This window comes from Spea bombifrons, chromosome 2, assembly GCF_027358695.1.
Source record: "Spea bombifrons isolate aSpeBom1 chromosome 2, aSpeBom1.2.pri, whole genome shotgun sequence".
NCBI classification, from domain to species: domain Eukaryota; kingdom Metazoa; phylum Chordata; class Amphibia; order Anura; family Pelobatidae; genus Spea; species Spea bombifrons.
In genome coordinates this window covers 28,851,602-28,876,476 of record NC_071088.1, presented here as the reverse complement: position 1 = coordinate 28,876,476, position 24,875 = coordinate 28,851,602, and the positions used below count along the sequence as shown (strand labels likewise).

The window sequence follows — 24,875 nt, the reverse complement described above, 5'->3', positions numbered from 1 at the left end:
TAAAGGCTTGAAACACACCTATTAAACTAGTTGGATGCAGTTTTCTGATAACAATGTAAATGATTTGCCTACCTGTGAATGCACAATCACAGTCATGGTCTTCATAGAATTATGTGCAAGCACAGTCAAGTTATAGTGCAACAAGTGGACACTTAGTGGACACTAGCCTTTTACATGTATAAACGTACTTATTATCCAATACAATTTAGACACCAACAATGGATGGAATACATTATATTCTTTATAGGAAGAACATTTCAGCAGGAAATGTGTAATTGTATAAATACAATGTGTTATACTTCTAAATGTCTTACTCAGTTACACAGATATCCATAAATATATCATCTTAATAAAAGAAATGGATATAATTTTATTGGTTCAGAGAAAGCATGGTCTTCAGTTGACATCCTGTGTTGGTCAACATACAAAAGCTTTCAGTACTTTATTCTCTTTCCATTTAAAAAGGCGACATCTACAGGAAAATTTCAAGTACCGTAATTCAAACTAATGGTCTTGTCAATTTTTCATCACAGAAGCACATAGCTATGGAACCGACGCATGAATTAGGTTCATAATGACATCACTATACACCTACTTTTTCAACATATTCAAAGACCAGATATAATTTCCCTCTTCTTCGAAAGGCCTCTTTCAGCTCCACTATATTTTCTTGTTTCAAAGTACGGAGCATTTTAAGCTCTCGCAACGTCGTTTCCTTGACTTCTTCATTTTCTGTGAAGATAAAAGAACAAAAGGGACAAAATTAGTGAGGTGCTTAATACCCAGTGTTAAAAAGTTTTTCTTGCTTAAAAGTTAATTATTTTATGCAAGGAACACTTTGCCATTTCTAAAGAACAGTAGTTACAAGAAAAATATACATTACACCAATATTAACATGAAATTCCTTTCTTTTGAAAAGCCAAAAAACTGTTAATTAACCCCTTTATATATATAAAAAAAAATACTTTACCTTTTCTGGGGAACACTCAGGAAGTGTTTTTTTTATATATATTTATTAGGGCTGAAACAACTAATCGATAAAATCGATAATAATCGATTATGAAAATCGTTGTCAACGAATTTCATCATCGATTAATCGGATCGATTTTTATCGATTATAAAAAGAGGTTTTTTTCAGAGCAAATGCTCTGAAAAACTCCTCTCCTTATATAATCCGACCTCAAACAGAGATCGGATTATAACATCGGAATCCAGATCCCCCGCAACGCTGCAGGAGACCTGGATTCCCCTCACTGTCGGCCGGCCTCTCACTTCCGTCTCTCTCCCCCTCCCATCTGCCTCCTCCCCCCTCCCATACATCACTCTGCCTCTCTACCCGGCACCGTTACTGACAGGCACTTTCCCTGCAGCTTCGTAGAAGCCACAGTGTAAGTGAAGGTGAGTAACGGAGTCTGTCTGTGCGATGCAGACCCCCACCGGCTGACAGAGAATCATCCTCTCTGCATCGCACAGACAGACTCCGTTACTGCCCTTCACTTACACTGAGGCTTCTATGAAGCTGCAGTGAAAGTGCCTTCAGTAACGGAGCCGGGTAGAGAGGCAGAGCGGTGTATGGGAGGGGGGAGGAGTCAGAGGGGTGTATGGGAGCCACCCTCCAATACACCACTCTGGCTCCTCCCCCTCTCATACGCCACTCTGCCTCTCTACCCAGCTCCCTGGTGTCTTGTCAGAAACGGAGGTTCACAGGAGGCAGAGTGGAGTATGGGAGGGGGGAGGAGGCAAAGTGATGTATGGGAGGGGGAGGAGCCAACGTGATGTATGGGAGGAGGCAGAGTGGAGTATGGGAGGAGGCAGAGTGGTATATGGGAGGGGGAGGAGGCAAAGTGATGTATGGGAGGGGAGGAGCCAAAGTGATGTATGAGCGGGGGAGGAGCCAAAGTGGTGTATGGGAGGGGGAGGAGCCAGAGTGGTGTATGGGAGGGGAGGAGCCAGAGTGGTGTATGGGTGAGTTATAGTGGTGTATGGGGGGTATTATTAATTTTTAGGGCATATAGGGGGTATAAGGCATATGGATATTAGGCATATCAGGGGGGCATAAACATATCTGGGGGTAAAAGGTATATCAGGGGGCTCAGTGGCATATAGGGGGTATAAGACATCGATATTAGGCATATCAGGGGGCCATAAAACATCTGGGGGTAAAAGGTATATCAGGGGGCTCAGTTGCATATCACTGGCATATAAGGAGTATAAGGCATATCAGGGGCACAGTGGCATATCAGGGGGCACAGTGGAATCTGGCATATAAGAGGTATAAGGCATATATGGGGGCAGAGTGGCAAGCTGGGGGTCAGATGTGCATAACTGGGGGCAGTTTGGTAAATAAAAAAATTTAAAAAAGGCTTTTTTTCTCAGTTTTTATTAAATATGAAAAATAGTTAACATATGAATTAATATTTACTGATAACTTTGTATTAAAACCTAGTTTGAGAAGCACTGTGTTTGGGTTCTTGTAGCTTTTATTATTATTATGTCAGTAAAATAAGAAGGTGAATAGAGAGAGGCCATTGCAATAAAGAGATGAAAGTGTAAATTGTACGTTTTTTATTGCAATTTTTCTTCAATTTAAAATAATGTATTTTTTTATCCGATTAATCGATTAATCGAAAAAATAATCAGCCAACTAATCGATTATTAAAATAATCGTTAGTTGCAGCCCTAATATTTATCCATCGTTTGAACAAAAATATTTTAGCTAATTTTCTTTTATAATTTTTTTTAGCATATGCTGGATATCAATAACTAATGATTATTGTCCCTGTCAAATAATCACACGCAGCCAAAAGTGGTGCAAAAACAGACCAACCATGTACAGTTCTGGAGCTGCAGCTTCTGCTCAAAGTTTATGCTTTTTTTTCTTCATTTTCTGTTTCTATATATATATCCTGATGCATATAAACTTTACGCTGACATAACAAACACAAAGCAGCAGTTCCAGAATACCATGATTTGTGAACGGCTTGTAGCAACTGAGCAAAGCAGACAAACATGAGGAGCATCTTCATGCTTGGTTACTTTTCCTTATTAATAATTTAGCTAACATGCACTTGGGTAAAGATTTCAGCTAACAGCGGTTACGGATATGCAGTGGTAGGTGAACAACAAACAAATTAAAAGCAGAATGAAAAATATCTATTGGTCCACTTGGGAAATACCTTGCTATAAGCATGCTATTTTACCAGACACAATTAAGGACATTTTAAATTCCACACAGTTTCCAAAAGAATTACCCGACAAACAATATAAAATGGAAACGTATTGGCCATCCATGAAAAAAAAGAGGGGGGGCTTCTTCTCTCTCTCCAACCAAACCTACTTCCAAACACAATGAACCCCTACACAGCCAATGCACCAGATCCCGGGCCAAAGCAACCCCTGAAAACACACTAGCTGGGCACTATCCCATGTACTGTGTTATTAAACACCAACCATTATATCGAAGCACTACAACCTCGATAAAGAACACTTTTTCAACACATAATCTGTCTAGCACCATACATGTTTATCATTCATGCCTCTTTATTCTCATACTGCTGAATGCACAGAGAATTTAAGTCTCTTATCATGCATAAAGTAACTTTCGGCCAAGTATATACAACAGAAGATATGGATGTCGTCTCACTGTAGTACAAGTCCAATATAATCAGACATTAACTTTAAGACCCACACAGCAGGATCAACAATCTCCACCTTGACATGTCTTTTATATGTACTTGCAATCATATATGGACAGAGATAGCCTCTTCCAGTTTTTTGTTAATTTACTTTTAGGCCATATTACTCGTTGCGTGCTGAGGTTGTCATTTAAATTCCTTTATCCCGGGGACAGCTATTTATTTCTGTGTACTTTTACATTTCAGATACTGGGTTTGATTCAATGTCTAAACCTTATTTGCTGTTAATGGTGGTTAAAAATGCATGGTGTGCAATTCAACCACATGTCTAAAACAATTTCGTGGAGTCTATGTGACATCTGTAAAAAATAAATAATAATAATACATGGAAATAAATTGGAAATAACCATCCAGATTCAATGAGGTATGTGGAATACCAGTACAACAAGGATATGTTTTACATGCCCATCTTTGATGCTAAAAACGGTCTAGAAATCTTTAGACACCTCCAAATAAATGTAACCATTTTTTAAAAGACAGCATCATATGGACAGTTGCGTATCCCTTTCATCACCATATTTATTTTCAACCTGAAATATTTACATATTTTTGACTGCGTTTGTATCAGGAATTTTATTTTGTCACACAATATGGTTAATAGAGATTTGACACACTTCTGCACTTTGTGCAAATTAATCACACCAAGGTTATGCATCTGCTTGCTGCAAAATGTAAGTTCATTTTAAGTTTCCATCTTTTCATTTTGTGGGATTCCCAATCAAGAAGCAATATGTTTCTGGCAAGAAGCCCATGTACATAAATATTCTTAACTGGCGAAACCCCACTTTAAAAGCAAAAGCACATGCATTCCTGCAAGAATTCTGTCATCTCGCTGGCAGGTTTAGCCAAATGATACAGAAATACAGTGAATTCAAAACATATTTAGTAAAGGCTACAACAAGCATAAGCACAGTTGATCAAGATGCAATCATCTGAATAAATTGTGTGGATACCTTTACACATGCTATACTCTATACAGAGATTGTCAAATACCAAATTTACACATATACACCAGAAGTGGTAAAAGTAAAGGGAATTCAAACATGCATGGGATTTACATAAGGCTGTCCTGTATATAAGAAAAGACTGGAAAAAATAAGGTTCAAGCCTTTTGCTGTAGTTAAAAATGGGCTGACGATGCATATTATCTGTCATACTCTATGTTTATATACAAGAATAGTTGTAGTAGCCCTTCTTTTAATAACAGAAGGGCCCGGGTGACAATTTGGCTCTGAAATCCTTAATCGCTTTAAGATTTTCTTGAACTACCTACATTTATTTTTATACCTAAAATGTTATTTTGACATACAATGAAGGGATTTATTCATAATAATGTATTTTTGTGCCAGTGTTAATCTTTATGGTAACAGATTAGTCGTGACAAACAAGTTTCATTGATCTCTTTGGACACATTGATTAATGAGAACCTATTAACCTATTGCACAAATGTACATAAACTTAAAAGCTGTTTGACACGGTACAGTTTGTCAACTGACCTATAATGTCAATGCCATTAAAGCACCACACATAACCTGTCATTTCAGGGAGAATAATTGCTTGCCCTCTAAATTGAATGCATATACTGAAATATATATATATATATATATATATATTAGACATACAGTCTAAGCAATTGCTTATTAGTATATCCATAAGATTCACGTTCATATCGAAGCAAACACATAACGCGTACTGACTTCAGAGGCTCACAACAGACTTTTGGTTCAAATCAAAACATCAGGACCTCAAGATGAGGCTTGAAATTTTTGACCACGACATTTTGACAAAATCATTCTGAATCCATTGTTAGAAAATTCCAGTGATCATTTTGTAACCCAAAACCGGACACCACTGGGGCGACAGACATGTTTTCTGTATTGGGATCATGGAACCATTTTATTCCACCAGTATTCAATGGTAAATAATGGTACATTCAATGGTAATGCAGCAACTGTATTGTCACATCATTGCAAGTCTACATGTTATGATGGTATACAGATATCCGAAAAATATTGTGGAATACATCTGCAATTTCACTTGCTCGGCCTTCCTTCTACCATCATGAGCTCTTTCCACTCCCGCACCCAGGATTTCACCCGTGCTGTATCTCTTCTCTGGAATTCCCTTCCGCGTTCTCTCAGACTTTCTCCCTCATATGCAAATTTCAAAAGCTCTGTGAAAACCCACCTCTTTCGAGTAGCATACAACCTTTCCTCATAACACTCTCAGCCAGCATTCTGTTTAAGCAACCCGAATAATTATCAACGTTGACAGCTCTTCCTGACTCAATCAACTCATCCCTGTCAAAGCAGTCCTCTCCTACTGTTTTACTTTCCCATCAACCGACTAGATTGTAAGCTCGCAAGAGCAGGACCCACTTCTCCTTTAAACCAGTTTGTTATTGTTTGTGATTTAAAATGTATCCCACTGACTGATTATGCTACATAATCTGCTGGTGCTATATAAATAAATGTAACGCAATTTAAAATAAAAAAAACCACAACTGGCAGTTTCCAATGCAGCTAAAGGAGAAGTCTTACGAGCATAAAATCCAATACTATATACAGCAATGTAAGTTAGTTTTGACAAAAATCTGGTTTTATGCCACCTTGTGCCCACCTGCAGACCTGGAGGTTACCATTGTTTCCAGTCATGTGGTAAGGGTGACTTTCTTTACTCAAACTCCACACTGAGCTGATTCTTTATGGAAATACTAATAGTCCTGCTTGTACAATGAAATACAGTACCTTCCTCCAGAGATTCCATATTAAAAGTGTCAGGCTGGGTGATTGAGACTGAGCCGTTCGATCATACCACAAGGCAGTATGATACAGAGAAAGCGTGTTTGTTTGTTTCTGGTAGACTGGACTACGATACCAGAGCTAGAAGCACAGGCAACAGCCTAAATGATTATAATTTAGAAATAAAAAACCGAATGGATTTACAGAAGTAAAAAAACAAAATATGTTTTAACACGTTTAGTTACACTAGTGATAGACACATTTGGTGCTAGTTCCTTTTTAAAAGAAGGAATGAGATGCCCCTGGATAAAATAAATGATTATTAGGCTACCTTCCCTAAGAATGGTCTTTTCTAAAGCCGTGAGAAAGTACATAGCAACAGTAGGATGCCTGTAAAATTAGTGAAGTGAGGAGATGCCGTTTGGTATTTTTAAGGAGTACGCTGTGTATATGTAAAAATAATCTCCTTGCTGTACAAAGAATGTAGCTGAATATTTTGTCTTCTGCAATTAAACTGTTACATTCTTATTTTGCCATTCCTCAAATATTTATAAAATAATGTTATAAAACATATGCTTTTCACTGCAATGAGATTGCATTCAGCTCATTTTTCTACTCCCTTAAAAAACCCATACTAGAAATCGTTTATGAATGCTAGCAATTTCAGCGTCAATTGTAGTGAGAGAACAACATATCCAGAAGGGCTAAAGTTCAAAAAGAAAATTACACCCCAGCATCCAGTTTAATTAATGGACATTGTCATGAAGCCCGACATAAAGAGCTTAGTGCAATTATAGACACAATAAGGCAACTACGGGACGAGAAAATAACAAAGGTGCGAGGAGGGCTGCCACTTGCCTCAAATCTTAGTGTATTCTGATGGTCTTCAGTTCCAGAATATGCTGTGTATATTATATGTACCATCTTTCTGTACTTTGTTCTTGGTTTAGTCGATTTCAGCTTCTACGTAATATTTGATTTTTCAAATATAGATTAACAATCCCCAAAACAGCTATCCCAACCACGAGGGATGTGGCTATGATCTCTGCTGGGGCTCTGACCACCATAGACAGCCCCCTTCCACAGAAGCAATGAACTTTTCCCTGTATTTGCAGGTTAATAAGACCCAAAATAAGGAATTCCTTTAAATAACAGTAGCCCATTTTTATTAAAATATGTGGTTTTATGTATACAATTGGGCAACTATTATCTGAAAAGCAGCGACACTAGTAAAATGGGTGCATCGGCTTTAAGTTACTAAAATCCTTACACTGTATCTATTACGATGTTTTGGCATCACAACCAGACTGCATTTCTTTATCAAGCCTTCATAAAAGATCTATCTTGACCAAAATGTCACCTGTACTACAGTACCCTGTGGGTACGTAATGTCTGATGTCTGGCTGTGATTCGTGGACATGGACAGTAAATCAAATGGCTGTTAGAGTACCCTACAATGCACACACCTACCTTCCTAAAGTTGCAGGTGTGTTAAACACATACCCAGGTGCTTTATGGAATAATGATTTAGTATAGAATACATCATTATGAGTAAATAATGGGTATTCATTTTTTGTTTTAGTTTTCTTTGATTACATTTCATTCTGATGTTACACATACTAGGGTGGCCAGAAAGGACCAGAACCAAGACTTTTGTCTCCAGATACTATTTGTTCTGGAACTGTGATAAGAAACACTCTAAAGGTTATTTAAATTTTCAAAGCAACCTTTTTTCTTTCTTTCTGTCATTGAAAGTACTAAATTTACCATAGTCAGTGGCATTATTAAAATCACCACCAGCCAGCAGATTTATACCCTAAAAATAACAACATCAGTGATACTAAAGGTGATATAAATGATTAAACATTTAATTATCTCTGATGTAAGGAGTTATCTTTTGATGTCACTTTTTCATTATGGATACATTTATTTTTAGTTCATAGAATACAGTGTGTAGCCCCTGCTCCTTTGCCTAGAACTTGTTGTTGTAGAAATAAAGTATTTAAATGCCCCTGGATTTCATAAAAATAACGTTAAAAAATGGAAAGATATAGGGCATTATATAGCTCATGTTAACTGTTCTTATCCTTTTCGTTACATTCAGAAAGTAGTACAAAATATCTAATATCCTTTGCCCTTCAACTTTTTCACTCTTACCTGAACTCTCATTAAAGTGCCAATCATGCAGAATGCCCAAGACCGTAAAGCCAATATTTGTTAATCGTGAAATGTGTGTACAGTAACAGGGAAATATGAAGTACCCACATACTATCAACAACTGTCTGGACATAGTTCATTCAATCTGCCTGACTTGCCTCACGGTAAGCAAGCATTTTTCCCAGTCCTACATAAATAACAGTCAACTGCTGGCAGGGTTGTTAAAGAAAAAAAAGCTTAACGAGATAAAATGACCCGAAATAGAAGAATGTACATCTTTTATTATTAGGATGATTGAATGGGATGACTTCCTTCCACATAACCCGCTGTCGTTTGACACACCATGTTGTCAGCTTCTAAACATAGGCATTTGAGAAAAATGGGTCAGACTTATTACTGTTTCACAGTTTTAACAGTAAAAACTCTTGAGTCATGTAAAGTTTCACAACGCATAACACCTAATCAAACACTTTGGCACGTACCTTCACTATCCTTAAATTTCTTGATGGCCACAATTTCCTTTGTTTCCTGGAATGAAAAAATAGAGATAATTAGTCAACGTTAGAATTTTGCTGTGTTACAGAACAAAATAGTGTTACTTCTCTTTTCTATGAAACCTAAAATAAATTATACGGTGTAAGAACTGCACTAAAAATACAGTGACCAGTTAGGATCTTCTCCATTGACTAAAGTTGCCTGTTGCCAAAAAGCATGATTATCTCACTAAAAATGTAATGCCTTGAATTTTATGTTTTTAACACAACATAAAAATATGTATATTATCAGAGGGGTAACAGAATGTCTGAGGGGCCCTTCGATTACTATACCCTCAAGTAAGCTCAACCTTTATATATATATTGTGCTACCATTTCCTAAGATAAAATAATACCTTACTTTAAGAAGCAATTGTTTTCCCCCGAAGTGGCAAAATTCGGAAAACCGCTTAATTGGGTTTTTGCACCTTCTTTTTAATCAAAAGCAAGGAGGACAGGTAGAAGGGCTAAACTTGATAGGACTTGTGTCTTTTTTCAACCTAAATTAATGTGTTATCTTTTGAAAAACTTAATGCGCAAACCATAGTACAAATTTGTTTGTATGCACAAATGTTAATACAATTTTTCATTGATTTAAGAAGGGGAGACTTACACTGATCTACCTGACTGCTGATCTTGCACCTCTATTTTCCTCACCACATACAGTTTAATCAGCTACAGGGAGCGCCAGAGACCCCAGCAGCATCTCTTTTACTAGAATGGATCACTACTGCGGTGTCAGATTTGACACTAAAAGGAAGAGAATGCTTAAACAATCTGGGCATATAGAACCTCGCTCTCTTCACGTGCAGCAAAGTTGGTTCCCGGTGACAGTGGGGAGACCAGGCTGTGACCAGACATTCGTCTCCTGCTACCACAGCACATACAGAAGCATGGTGCGCTGTACCATGTATGCTATACATGAATGGTGTAAAAAAAATACTAACGGTTCCACATTGAGGTTGTATAGCGTACAACACATGAGTGAGCTGAGAAGGGCGAAGATGAAACAAAAGAGCACCTAAAAACAACAAAATTAGGGACTAGATTATCCCTTTTAAAACAATAGGCTGCAATTCAACCTTAAGCTTCAAACTTCAGTATGACAGATTAGTAACTTCTAAGACAGCGTTTTTACATATATGGTTTCACATACCCGCCAGTGAACTAATTATCTTATTGGTACTTATGGAACCCCTTTAACCACCTTGTTTCCTATTTTCTGTACCAGCTGACAACATTTTGTTGAGTTTAGGAGTAGTGAAGAAAGATTTAGAAAGTGGTCTGATTTACTTAAGATACAGGAAGACCTTAGCTATAGTTTTCTACAGAACCATTGCTCAAAACCTCAAAAAAACTAATGTTTTACCATCTTTACAAAAAAAAACAGCTAAGACAATGGATAAACAAATGAAACTCCCCAGTTTGCATTAGGATGTCAGGGGAGGACCCGCATTAAAATCCCACTTAATTTGCTCGGCTGGCACAGTTATGGAATATACAAGCTTGCACACAGCGTAACGATTGCATTTGGAGCTTAGTATGATCTTGTACACTTAACAAGCACAGTAGTGGTCCTTAGAAATCCGAAGGCGCTCAGGAAGAATTTCTAGCCCCAAAAGGAGATATTAAGTCAAGGACAGCAGAGGACACAGCTGTCTGCCTGTGTCTACATTAGCAATGGTTTACGCGTTCTTGATTCCATCTCTGGAGGAGCTAGTTCAAACATCAATTAAGCATAGATATTATAGTGAGCTCAACAGAAAGTATTTTTTACATACACATTTCTTCTAAAGATCATGTGGGCTACATATAAAAAATAGTGTAAAATGTATCTACTGTGTATAATTTAACATTTTAAGCAGTATGTACATGAGATGTCCTTTACATTATGTCGTTTTGAGCTGTAAATCAAAAATGCCATGCTAAAGTTATAACTATTTAACAGTTTAGAAGCACCAGACATAACGGTGAGAATGCCTTTTTGCTAACACAAACCTACTGGCACAACTTGAATTGATATACTGAAGCAATGCATAAGGCTCATTGGGTTTTCCTCGGAAATACTGCCATTTCTATTCACCCCTCGCTATGTTATTTAGAACATTCTTTTCCATATAGGAAATGAAACAAATTCAGACTCCTGTACTCCCACTGTTTTGTCCAATACATTGTCAAGGTGCTATAACAGCATAAAAAAAAATGGCACAATGGCATCACACAGTTGCTGAAGATTTGTGGGCTGCACATCCATGATGCAAATCCCCCGTTCCACCGCATCTCAAAGGTGCTCTATTGGATTGAGATCTGGTGACTGTGGAGGCCATTGGAGTACAGTGAACTCATTGTCATGTTCAAGAAACCAGTTTGAGATAATTGTGAGCTTTGTGACATGGTGTATTATCCTGCTGGAAGAGGCCATCTCAAGATGGGTACACTGTGGTCATAAAGGGATGGACATGGTCCAATACTCAGGTAGGTTGTTGCATTTAAATGATGCACAACTGGTACTAAGGGGCCCAAAGCCTGCTAAGAAAATGTCCCCCACACTATTACACCACCAGCAGCCTGAACCGTCGATACAAGGCAGGGTGGATCCATGCTTTCATGTTGTTTTCATGTCTGACCCTGCCATTTGAATATTGCAGCTGGATTCGAGACTCATCAGACCAGCCAAGGTCCAGTTTTCCATTGTCCAATTTTGGTGACCCTGTGCGAATTGTAGCCTCAGTTGTTCTTAGATGACAGGAGTGGCACGCGGTGTGGTCTTCTGCTGCTGTAGCCCATCTGTTTCAAGGTTCGACGTGTTGTGCGTTCAGAGGTGGTATTCTGCATACCTTGGTTATTTGAGTTACTGTTGCCTTTCTCTTAATCTCACCTGACCATTATGCTCTGACCTCTGAAATCAATAAGGCATTTTCGTCCACAAACTTCCGCTCATATTTTCTCTTTTTCGGACCATTCTCTGTAAACCCTACAGATGGTTGTGCATGAAAATCCAAGTAGATCAGCAGTTTCTGAATTACTCAGACCAGCCCATCTGGCACCAACAACCATGCTACATTCAAAGTCACTTAAATCCCCTTTCTTCACCATTCTGATGCTCGGTGCTTCTAAATGCATTGAGATGCTGCCATATATATATACATAAAAGTAAAGAGAGTAACGGGATTGTACATTGAGTCTCTTCACTAATGAACAAGTTTGCAAGACAATATAACATTCGCTCTCCCTGCTAGCATTACGTACCGCCAAGGGCAAACCTCAGTGAGCATCTCCTGTAAGAAAGGCCAAGTGAGGACAGCTTTATGAAATCTCAACATGACTTTGCTATCCATTCTCTGGTATCCCAGTCTCTTTATAACAAGCCTTTTACCTTAATTTAGGATTCACTACAGGTGAGGCAACATGACCCCCCCAAAAAAACAACAACAAAAAAAATGCGACAAAGCCTCTTTATAAAACCGTAGCTATTTTTTAATGGCTAAAGATTTGACACATAGGGACATGGTGCACACCATTCTTAACACTCCCACCCTAACACACCTACTTACTATTCTACAGACTCACTTGATGACACTACATTATTTTTTTTCAATAGGTACATTTTTTTTCCTTTCTCCTTAAAGCATTTTTCCTTTAGGCTAATCCCCATCCTTTGCAGAAAATGCCTGTTGTATGATTTATTCTAAACAAAGCCAAAAATCTTTGCCTTATTGCAAATTTTAAACTTGTTTCCATAGAAACAAAATATTTGGGGTGTTTCTTATCGTTATATACGCACAATCTCAGAGTAAATAAGCCTGGACACCTCCGGCATTACACATAATAAACAATGCTACTCACAAATATATACCGTATTGGCTCGAATATAGGCCGCACTTTTTTCCCCCACTTTAAGTTTTTAAAGTGGGGGTGCGGCCTATATTCGGGCTCTAGCGCCCGACGCCCGGGACATGCAGTCCCGGGCGCCGGGCAGGCAGCGGGGTTAAGATACAGATCCCCCGCAGCGGTGCAGGGGACCTGCATCCTTATCCCCGATACGCTCAGACAGCCTCCCCTGCCAGCACTTCCCACGGGGGGGGGGGGGGGGGTGCCGGCACGGGAGGTTATCTAAGCGTTTTACCTCTGCCCCCCCCCTCCTCGACTTACCGGAGCAGACTCCCGGGTGTCTTGCGGGGCCGGCGGGAGACATTTACGCAATACGCTCATGCAACTTCCGGTACCGGAAGTTGCATACGCGTATTGCGTACATGTCCCTCGCCGGCCCCGCAAGACACCCGGGAGTCTGCTCCGGTAAGTCGAGGAGGGGGGGCAGAGGAGGACAGCGGCAGCGGATCGCGGGGAGGGAGGACGGCGGCAGCGGATCGCGGGGAGGGAGGACGGCGGCAGCGGATCGCGGGGAGGGAGGACAGCGGCAGCGGATCGCGGGGAGGGAGGACAGCGGCAGCGGATCGCGGGGAGGGAGGACAGCGGCAGCGGATCGCGGGGAGGGAGGACAGCGGCAGCGGATCTCGGGGAGGGAGGACAGCGGCAGCGGATCTCGGGGAGGGAGGACAGCGGCAGCGGATCTCGGGGAGGGAGAACAGTGGCAGCGTATCTCGGGGAGGGAGGACAGAGTGGCAGCATGTTTTTTGGTGCTTTTTTAAAGAAAAAAAACTTTTTCTTTAAAAAAGCACCAAACTTTTAGGGTGCGGCCTATATACGGGGGCGGCCTATATCCGAGCCAATACGGTATTTAAAATTCATCCCCGGGTTTCAACAGAGTAAAAAGAATGAATTATGTCAGAACATGTTTAAGACATTAGTTCTTAATCATAGGCATTTTGCATCTGTTATCGGATGGGTGAAATGGAAATGCTATGCATTTACATTTGGCATGTACATATTTGACATGGGAGACTATTTCGGCAAACTTGGGGTACCTGACTTAGTGGCAGGCTAAGCAATAAATGGCAATGTAGTGTGACGGAATGTTTATGCCATAGATAACCAAACCATACAACATTGTCACCCAACACCACCAATTCCCCCAAAACTCATATAAATGTCCATATAAACAACAACAAAGACTCACAGAAATTCTGCACACGCTGTAAACAGCAATGGTAATCTCTGGCGTAACAATGTATTATATGTTAGGAAATAACAGTTAACAGTAAATGAGTGGGAGTTGTTTTTTTGTTCGGAATTGGTAGAAAGTGGGATTTTTATTGGGATGAACAGTTGAGTTGTGGTACAGGAATTCCATGATGTAGCACATTGAGTAGCACATGATGGGCCAGCTGCCACTGCGTCATCAGCACCGGCAGCTGTTGCCTTCTGACTGATTTTAAAGTTTTAAATTGACCGGTTTAAATCAAATTGAATACAGGCATATTACTGTGTTGCAAAACACATAGAAATAATATAATTTGGTAAATACGAGGTGTTAGTTTCTTGGCAGTTGCTATGACCTTTTGGGACATGGTGTTGCAAGCATATAATACAACAAAATGGGTTATGCTGACTGTATAAGTCACAACGGCTGCTTTTTCTGTTCAGAAGGAACATGTGTATTAGTTAGTAGAAAAAGCAATATTCAAATAAAGCACAGGAGGAGAGAAGGCAATAGGAGAAGAATGCTTGCATTTATGTCGTTACATGAAAAATATTAATTTAAACATAAATAAATCCTGAAATAATTACGGACAGCAATAAAAAAATCATCAGACTATAGCATGTGATTTAATACCAGCAGGCTGTTTTCAGAATGTATTAACCTCAGCTTGTTTTTCCCATCTCCAGGCTAAAATAACATACTTGCACCTGCCAAAAAAAGCTATATATTTGGAACATCAAGCAAAAAACCCATGCAGTTACCACCCTGTAGTCTGCTGCCAAATGCAAGCTAGTCTTGCACAAAATAATAATTCGGTAAAGAGAAATATTTATCAAACTGTAATTGTTTGACATGTATGCGATCTAAGCACTTTCCTACAAGGGGGAAACAAATAAAGGTCACATAACCCAGTCTCATTCTGAAGCAGTAATACATGCACGTATATTTGTTTATATACACATATATATGAATGAAATAAGCTAGTCATTTCAATATATTATTAAATATATATACACACATTTTTTTAAAACTATTTACACATCCAGAGCCGTAGCTAGCTCCTTTTGTGCCTGAGGCAAGAATGGAAAATTGAGCCCCCCCCCGGCTATTTTTTTTTACAGAGGTTATTTTATTTACACTGCCCTTACACGCTGCCTTTACACACACCTGTCCATAAACAAACACAAATATACACATACACGCTGCCTTTACACACACACCTGCCCATTAACACACACAACCAGCTTAAAAACACACAAATACCTACACTGCTCTTACACACATCAGCTTACAGACACATATTTACACATACACTGCCCTTACACACGACTGCCCTTACACACTGCCTTTACACACATGTGCCCATAAACATGCACAAACACTGCCCTTACACAAGCGTGTCCATACACATATATACACACACCAGCTAACAAACACAAATACCTACACTGCTCTTACACACACACTGCCCATACACACATATACACAGCCCTTACACCCATTTCTCCCCTTCTCTTACTTTTCTGTGTGTCCCCTCGCAGCTGCGCCTGAGGCAGGTGCTTCTCTCGCCTCACCCTTCCTACGGCCCTGTACACATCTGTCCAAGATTTACAGGCTAAAAGTGTGGGAAGGTAGTATATTTGCATACATGGTTAAGTTGGGTGGGTGGCACGACTAAATCCAATAGCAGTTTTGTTGCCACACAAATAGGGACTATTTTCATGATACATAAAAAAAACTACTGATCACTGATATACGTCAACTCCAGAATATCACCTCAAGGAAGTGTGATGCGGGGTAAAGATATTATGGAGGCACAGACCTCCATAAGAAAGTTATAGTGGAGCTTTCTCACCTCCCCATCCAATCGGGAAGTCCACTCACCCAAAATGGAGATCTGTCCATGGTTTTGGGGAAGAAGCCTGCTTACACCAATAAAAATTCCAAAGTCTCTAAAATCCAATGACCAACATTTGCTTTTTATAAAAAGACATTACAAACATTGTGAAAAATTAAGCTGGAAAGGCCATGTTTAATTATGTTTTTATCTGCTTAAGGAAATCTGACGACATTAATAGCAAGAATACTCACAATATCTAATCATCGTAATTTAATTTAATGAGTCATCTGTCATTTTTAGTAGCTGAACAAGTCATGGCAAGTATGCCAGGAGAGATTAATTAATGAAGGACAAAGTGGATTTAAATGTGTGAACATGCTCAATAATTACATGGTAAATTGACATTATATATATATATATATATATACATATTGTACATACATATATACACATACATACACACACTACATGGACAAAAGTATTGGGACACCTGACCATTACATCAACAGGGACTTTTATGACATCCCATTCTAAATACATAGACATTAAGATGTAGTTGCCCCCCCTCCCTTTTTTGCAGCTTCCACTCTTCTGGAAAGCTTTCTGGAGTGTTTCTGTGGGAATTTTTGCCCATTCATCCAGACCATTTGAGAGGTCAGGCAGTGATGTTGGAAGAGAAGGTCTGGCTTGATGGGGTTTTCTTACAATTGGTTGGAACTGGATGGTTCCCCTGATGGTTTTTTTTACATATTACCACATTTTTATGTATGTTTTTCTTATTTTTTACTTTTTATTTATTTTACTAATCACATTGTTATTAGTAATCTGGGCTCCATTAACATGTACAGTTGAATGCAGTACCTTTATGAAACCTGCAGGTCACGCTTACACTTCTCAGGAAGATCTGAAGATACCCTTGTGGGAACCTCTTTATTTTGTAATGGGCGCCACCATCTTACGTGAGGCAAAAGTCTCTCACTATGATGCTTGTGCTGCTTTCCGGAGCCCTGTGGTTGGTTTTTGGTGTTTTCGAACATTTCAATAACTTTTCTTAAAGCGATCAGAAGGGGCCCCTGCTGTATTACAGCAGCATCGAGGCATTACAGCAACACTGTTTGGGAGGAGAAAGCAATCAAAGATCCATTTACCCTCATAACGTGTCAGGCATGTCAACTGTGGTCAAGGGGTTACAGTGCATATGATATTTTGAATGGCAATTTAATATGCTTTAGTTATATAGAGCACCGAACTAGCTATTTACTGGTTTGTGAACAATAATATAATTATGTTTCATTAAAGCAGGTGGGCCAGGGATACATCTATGGGCTTAATGCAGGCCGCTGCAGCCCCTGTGGTGCATAGGAAACAAACACTGTAGGGGCTCTGAAGGCTTCTTGGTGCACATGTGAGCCCTTTGAAGTTTGCTCTAATGATATAAAATACTAATGATGCCTGTTATTACTTATTATGAGATATCAAATCACCTTCCAACATGTTTTAGGACATGATCATTTAGCCACTGGAAGATGAATATTTTAGAATGGTTTGGTCAAATCAGATACAGAACTGGAGGCGACAGCACTTGAAAACTTTAATTTACCATGTAAACGATGTAAGCATGGCCGCATGCCATAGGACCCAAATTTTACATCCACTGGCGTAACTACAGAGGTTGCAGCGGTTGCAGCATGGATGTGTACTTGTGTGTGTGAGCATGGATGTGTACTTGTGTGTGTGAGCATGGATGTGTACTTGTGTGTATGTGAGCATGGATGTGTACTTGTGTGTGTGAGCATGGATGTGTACTTGTGTGTATGTGAGCATGGATGTGTACTTGTGTGTGAGCATGGATGTGTACTTGTGTGTTTGTAAGAGCATGGATGTGTACTTGTGTGTTTGTATGAGCATGGACGTGTAATTGTGCAAGTGGGGTGAGATGGAGTGTGTGTTAGTGAGTATGGGTAACTGTGTGTAATTTGTGTAAGTGTGTTTGCATATTTTGTATGTTGGAAGGAGGGGTAAAGGGCAAAGAAGGTACAGACCAGTTGTGTGGGGGCAATGATGGCACAGACCTGCTGTTGTAGTTGGGTGGGCCAGGGCAATTTTTCACACCAGGGCCTGGTGGTTTCTAGCTACGCCCCTGTTCACATCCCAACATCTGAGATGCCTTCATTGACGCAGATGTCAAGTTCTGTCCTGGCTGCGGAGCTGCATATCTGTCTTGCTTTAGTTTCTCTGCTTTGCTTCGATCCATTCCTGGATTTCCTTTTGCTTTGTTCTGATCTTCCATTCCTTGCTTCTGCTTCAGCTCTTTGCTTCAGCTCTGTTTCCTTGATAAGGTGTGCCCCACCGGTGTGTTCTGTTTGTCTCAGTCTTCAGTCTAAGGTATGTCTCAGTGCTATGTGTTTGGTTTACATGTTTGGTTTACATGTTTGGTTTGTTTTTGTATCTTTGTCAGCAGGGATTAGCGTTAGGACCCACCGTCATTGGAGTACTTTGGCGTAGTGGTGGGCTAAGCATACTATGGCCATATGATGTGACGGAATCTCCAATAGTTATCATGTAGTCCTAGGCTAGTTTCTGTATTTATGTGTGTCAGTCTGTGATGTAACCTGTGGGGTGTCCTTACCTGTCCTGTCTGTATCCCCGGTAGAGGGATGTCCTGTCTTGTTCAATGTAGTGCCCTGTATCATGCATATCTTGTCTGGTTATGTTTATTCCTTGTCTTGTGCCCTGTATCATGTATATCTTGTATGTCATGTTTCTTGCCTGGTCTCCCTTTCCCTTGCTTGTTATGTGTCTGCTATATTCCCCTTTGCTTAGCTTCCATACTCCCAGCCTGCAGCATCCCACACATGAGTCCTGTGTGAAGTTTAATGCCTGTTCCAGGGTGCCTGCAGGATTCGTTTTGTTCTGGACTACATCCGCTGCTATATCAGGGCACTGGTGTTTGGCTGCACAACCCTGGATACTCAACACCCAGGTGAGTGTGGTCACCCTGCAACTAGGCCCTGTTCAACTCCACTACTGCACCGTAACTCCTGCAATCTTTGGGCGCACTGGGTTCTTTTAGTCATCTGTTTGGACCCAGTCCGTTACAGCAGACCACTGAGGTATCATTTCAAATCCCTGTACTCCGTTTTAGGTGCCACATGGTAGCAGTAACTGAGGTCTACAAACCGCAAATGATCCTGGATGGATCAAGTGGTTAAGAAAACACTTATTTTGTTTCAAAGTTCGAATATAATAACATATAAAAGCCAAAATGGTTTATGATTAAGCCTTATTAAACTGTACAGCGTTATGCATCTTCTCAGAGTTGGTTTGCTCTAGTTTCTATACTGTGTGGAACATGAAGATTGAGGCTAAATTAGTACATCTGCATTAATTCCCTAGAACAGTTATTAGTTATTCATGCATTTCTGAGGATGTATTAAAAGGACATCGTTTTAAAAATGTGGGTTCTTTTTTACTTTAATGAAACAGACAAAAAATTACAAAACTACTGGTTTCTTATTGAAACTGTGGTTAATATATTGGTGTGTAGGAAAAATGCACAGTATACATTCAGGTACATAATTGTGGGGGAATTACTGATGCGCCAACACTACAACTAAGGTGGTTCATTTGACATTTAAGAAGTTTTGCTTCTCCAAAAAGTATAAACTTTTGGAGAAAACAAAAAGTAGGTTAAGTAACAACTGTGTTGAAGAATTTTCAATATAAATTAAGAGACATTCAAAATTTAGAATGTCCGTTCCAAAACATTTAATTAGCAAACACTATATTTGCCTTCTCTACCTTCACTGAAACTTTAATGTATCATGGACAATTAAATTGTCATCCTTTTTGTTCCTAAAAATAAGTCTAAATCGGAAAAAGCAGGTTACAGAGAGGAGCATCACGTCGGCTCTGCCGGAATATAGGGCATTAAGGTAAGTGTCATGAGGCATGTAGCCAGCACCTTGGTAACTCAATCCTGTTGAATATAGAGCGGTAAAATTAAGGTAGAACTCCCTTTACTGACCTTATAAATATGTGTTACGATATGGAGAATTGTCATATACATCACCATAATGTTCAGCAAGGTAGAAATATTGACCTAATTCCAATGCTTTAAAATCTCTCGGTGTTTCCCTTTAGGCTGCAAATACACTGAATTTAACAGAGCTTGCAGTTTGCTGGGAAGTTAATCCACAGTTTGCATGCTAAAAGTTACAGTAACCCATGGAGCTTGCAGCAACAAAAACTGATCTAAGAGAGAAAGTGGAACAGAAAGGTGCAGTAGCATAGAGTAGTGTCCCCTGGATTGAGCAGTGAGTAGGTCATTAGTAACTCTAGTAAGGGTGGTCTCAGTAGAATGCCAAGGGTTGAAACCAAATTCAAAAGGGTCAAGTAAGGAGTTGGAATCAAGAAACTTGGCTGGGTATAAAAATTCTCTCAAGAAGCTTGGAAGCAAGAGGAAGTAGAGAGATGGGATGGTAATTGGACACATCAGTCGGGTCTAGGGAGGGCTTTTTCAAGATTGGAATTATAAATGTCACTGTATGCACTCAAACAAGGATAATGTGACATGCAAATATAAAAGACAGAAAATTCCATAGACATTGGGTTTTTTAGGCCTGGGCAATGTCAACATAAAATTTTAGATTGGCATTCAAGAATGTAAAGGTGCTGTCCAACTTAGTCAAAATATGATTTGAACTTTGGTGTATATTAACCAAATACATGTTAGCAGATCTGTCATTTTATTCTTTCCTCTAAAGGCAAAATAATGTAAAAACACAGAAACTTTCTGTTTCTATGGCAACAATCAATGACTACTTTTGTGTTGCATGAAAAGTGTTCCTGGGCAAAATTCTAAATGAGGCAAAATTTTACAGCTAAGAGCTGTATAGAACTTTTAGATTTATTCTTTTTTGGTCTAAATGAACAAAATGTGCAAAAGGGTATGGTCTCGGGCCCCTCCAGGGTATTCTATGCATGGAATTCTAGTGCATGGAAGACTGGAAGGACTGACCTATCAAAAGAAAACAAAACATAACTATTCATACAATTATTGTAATACACAGGATAAATAGAACATACTGTAGTAACCTAGCAAACAGTAGTAAAAATTGTTACTCTAAGTATCTCTATCCAGGCACTTGTCATTTCTAATAACAAATAGTCATAAATAATTACGTTACAATATACAAGCTGTGCCCTTTACCACCAAGTGCCTCACTCAGACTTCTCAGCAGCACGGACACATCACCAACTCCCTAATAAAACTTTCCGAGCCAAACTTTAGATTAATATTCCAGTGCAGGTACCAAATCTGTTTACCTTGTGTTTCTCAAGACTGCCATGTTTATTTTGCAGTTAAATTTATTTTATAGACATATTGTGGCCAAAAAAAAGGATTCATGAATTGCAGCAGAAATATAGGAAGATTTTTTTTTTTTTTTACTCATCAGGTTTGAACCAGACTCAAACAACCATATTTGTGATGGCTTATACCCCAACATTTCAGGTGCCCAAAATTGGACACCTTTGTTGGGGATATTTTTGAGAGCAATTACATTTGCATGGAAATATACTGTATATTTTGTATTAATTTTATTATATAAGAAACAAAGAGTCAAAGTTATACCTTTACTGGCTAATTCAGTAAAATAACATTTTAATGTTTATTAACATCTTATAGCATAAAGCAAGCAGCTTTTATTTTAATCATTTATTATTTCATTCAGTAAGTACTGTTAACAGGGCTGCAGTAAGTAGCTCTGTGTTTAGTCACGTAGGTTTGTGTAAGAAAAAAAAAATGTATATGCAAAATAGAATTCAATATTCATTAAAATAATACATTCGGGCTCAATTCCCCTCTAATGCACAAATCAAAACTCCACCTTCTTGACTATTATCAACAAAGCTTTACCTCCTGTCCATAGAATAAACTGCAGATTGCTTTGCCAACAAACTTGATACCATGACACTAAATCTGCTCTATGGTCGTAATATGGTGTCATCACCAACATAGTTTGAATGTTAAAAATAATAATCATATCTAGGATCTTCCCAACCCTGCTCCCAAAGCTGTCCCCTTCTTGCGCTGTAAGGGAGGAAGGAGGTGAGTTAGGATGGACTAGTCCCCACTAAACCAGAAAATAAAGAGGGTAGTTGCTGTTCTCAATGAACAAAATCAGCCAGGCTATGGTGATAATTCCTACAATTTTCAAATCCTACATTAAACTGTGTTCTAAAATGCTAGCAATTATTTTTTAAAAACAGACAGCAGATTCACTTATAAATAATGTCACAATACAGCTCAATCGTCCTGACACTGGCAGATAGTGCCCAAATATGTGTCCCCCATCACCTGGTTACAGATCAAATCAACAGATAACATACAGATTACAGCATCACAAAATCAGTTTTATTATTATAAAAGAAGACTATTCAGATTTCTGGCATGAGCCTATAGATTGAAGAGGAAACGCCGTGGAAAACATTTTTCATCCAGTGCATAAACTCCAGTGCTAAGTAGCATTGCCAAACACCTGGTTTGTTCCAGTAAACTTCCTTTATCTGCAGACCTGGAGGATACAACTGTTGTCAGTCATGTGTTATTGTTGGTAACTTTCTCCACACAATCCCCACACTGAGGAGATTCTTCATGGTACTGCCAGTTGGATGATTAATAATGAACATTGTTTACATGAGGGCAGTCAGGGTGTTTCTCTAGTAGATTGGGCTAAGGTAACAGATAACAAATGGCTAATATGCAGCTGTCTGAAACAGTATGGAAAAACATAGAAATGTGTATATATATATATATACACACACACACACACTTGTCTGGGCTGGGCTGTGTATTTCAGAAACTGCTGATCTGCTGGGATTTTTACACACAACCATCTCTAGGGAGAATGGTCCGATAAAGAGAAAATATCCAGTGAGTGGCAGTTGTGTGGACGAAAATGTTGATGTTAGAGGTCAGAGGAGAATGGGCAGACTGGTTCGAGATGACAGAAAGGCAACAGTAACTCAAATAACCATTCGTTACAACCAAGGTATGCAGAATACCATCTCTGAACGCACATTTCGAACCTTGAAGCAGATGGGCTACATCAGCAGAAGACCACAAACTGGGTGCCACTCCTGCTAGCTAAGACCAGGAAACTGAAGCTACAATTCGAACAGGCTCACCAAAATCTGACACTGAAAGACTGGAAGAACGTTGCCTGTCTGATAAGTCTCGATTCCAGCTGCGATTCCAGGGTCAGACTTTGGCGTAAGTATTGTTTTTTAATATGTCCATCCCTTTATGACCACAGTGTATCCATGTTCTGAAGGCTACTTCCATCAGGATAATGCACCATGTCACAAAGCTCACATCATCTCAAACTGGTTTCTTGAACATGACAATGAGTTCTCTGTACTTCAATGGCCTCCACAGTCACCAGATCTCAATCCAATAGAGCACCTTTGGGATGTGGTGGAACGGGACATTTTTTTAAGTAACTGGCAATTTCTCTTTAAGTATATCAACATACAATTGGAGCTCCTTTTTAAGTATATTAACATACATTGTTTTTAAAAAATAAACAGTAATTCAAAATGAGTTTTACTCATTCTTGATACAGTCATTTTTTCCTGGGATGAAATTTTATTATCGGTCCAACACATATTACAAACCCAGTAGCCATGGTAACACCTACAGTTGTTTTCTGTAGCCAAAAAATTCCATTTAAAACTAAGAGATGCCTCATGTTACATCAAATTAGCCAAATCATTTCAGAAAACATATAAAAAGGTATTTAATCAGTGTGGTGAAATAGGATAATACAAACATAGATTGCATATATATATATATATTATATATATATACCTGGGTGCATTTTTTGCCGATCATTTAAATGATTGGTCTTTTTTCCCTGGTAGGAGAACAGTATTAAGACTCTAATATAAAGCGCATCTGCAAAGAAAAAGTTATGAACTTCAGTTACCAAAACGTACGGGTCCTACAAAGTAGTTTAGATTTTTGAATAAAAACTAGGCAAAATGGAACTATCTGAATGCACATAGAAATGATATACAAACAGACTATAATGATGTGGGGGCCACAATATCTTTAGAAAAACTTTGTGCGGGCATTCTGAAGCTGCCCCACCATCTAAGTGAATTAATTAATGCCACTGAGACGTGCATTTGGTCAAATAATACATTTCAAAGCAACACTACCCTTTGTCACTTTTGCGGTGCTCGTGTTTAGATGTAATTTTCTCCTCACTCATTTAGTGTACCCACAAAAGTTATATATTGTTTTTTTTTTAGGATAAGAAGGGCTTTCTTCAGATACCATTTTGATCATATTATCTAATTTCTTATTTTTAAAAAAAATTATGATGAAAAATTGAAAACAAAAACTCACTTTTATTTGAAAAATCTTTTACTCATCCAAAAAAGCTAATGAAAAACCTGCTAAATATTATATATACCTGCTATATACTATTTGTCCTGAGTTTAGAAATACCCAATGTTTTTTTGCTTTTTTTCTGCAAGTTATTGGGCAATAAGTACAAGTAGCGTTTTGCTATTTCAAAAATATTTTTTTTTTCAGATCTGGTCGTTCTGCCCCATGTGCTATTTCTGGTACCTTTGAAGCCGGCCAACGCAATTTACCCCATCAAACCATGTATTTTTGAAAACTAGACACCTTAAGGTATTTCAAATGCTGGTATTTTTTCCATGCACTACTACCACCCTTTGACAAACTTTGTGGTAGTATATTTTTTTTTTATTTTTTTCACACAAATTGTACTT

The 24,875-nt window shown here is 38.9% G+C and overlaps 1 protein-coding gene across 6 annotated transcripts in view; it reads right to left on the bottom strand.

Moving 5' to 3' along the window:
- Positions 1-24,875, bottom strand: part of CDKL5 (cyclin dependent kinase like 5) — a 118,947-nt gene that overhangs the window by 34,302 nt on the left and 59,770 nt on the right. For all 6 annotated transcript variants that reach the window (XM_053457321.1, XM_053457326.1, XM_053457323.1 and 3 more), the window contains 2 exons: positions 9,076-9,121; positions 596-732 (listed from right to left, as the gene is read on the bottom strand). In XM_053457321.1, coding sequence (XP_053313296.1) covers positions 596-732; positions 9,076-9,121 — 183 coding nt within the window. The remainder of the gene's footprint in view (positions 1-595; positions 733-9,075; positions 9,122-24,875) is intronic.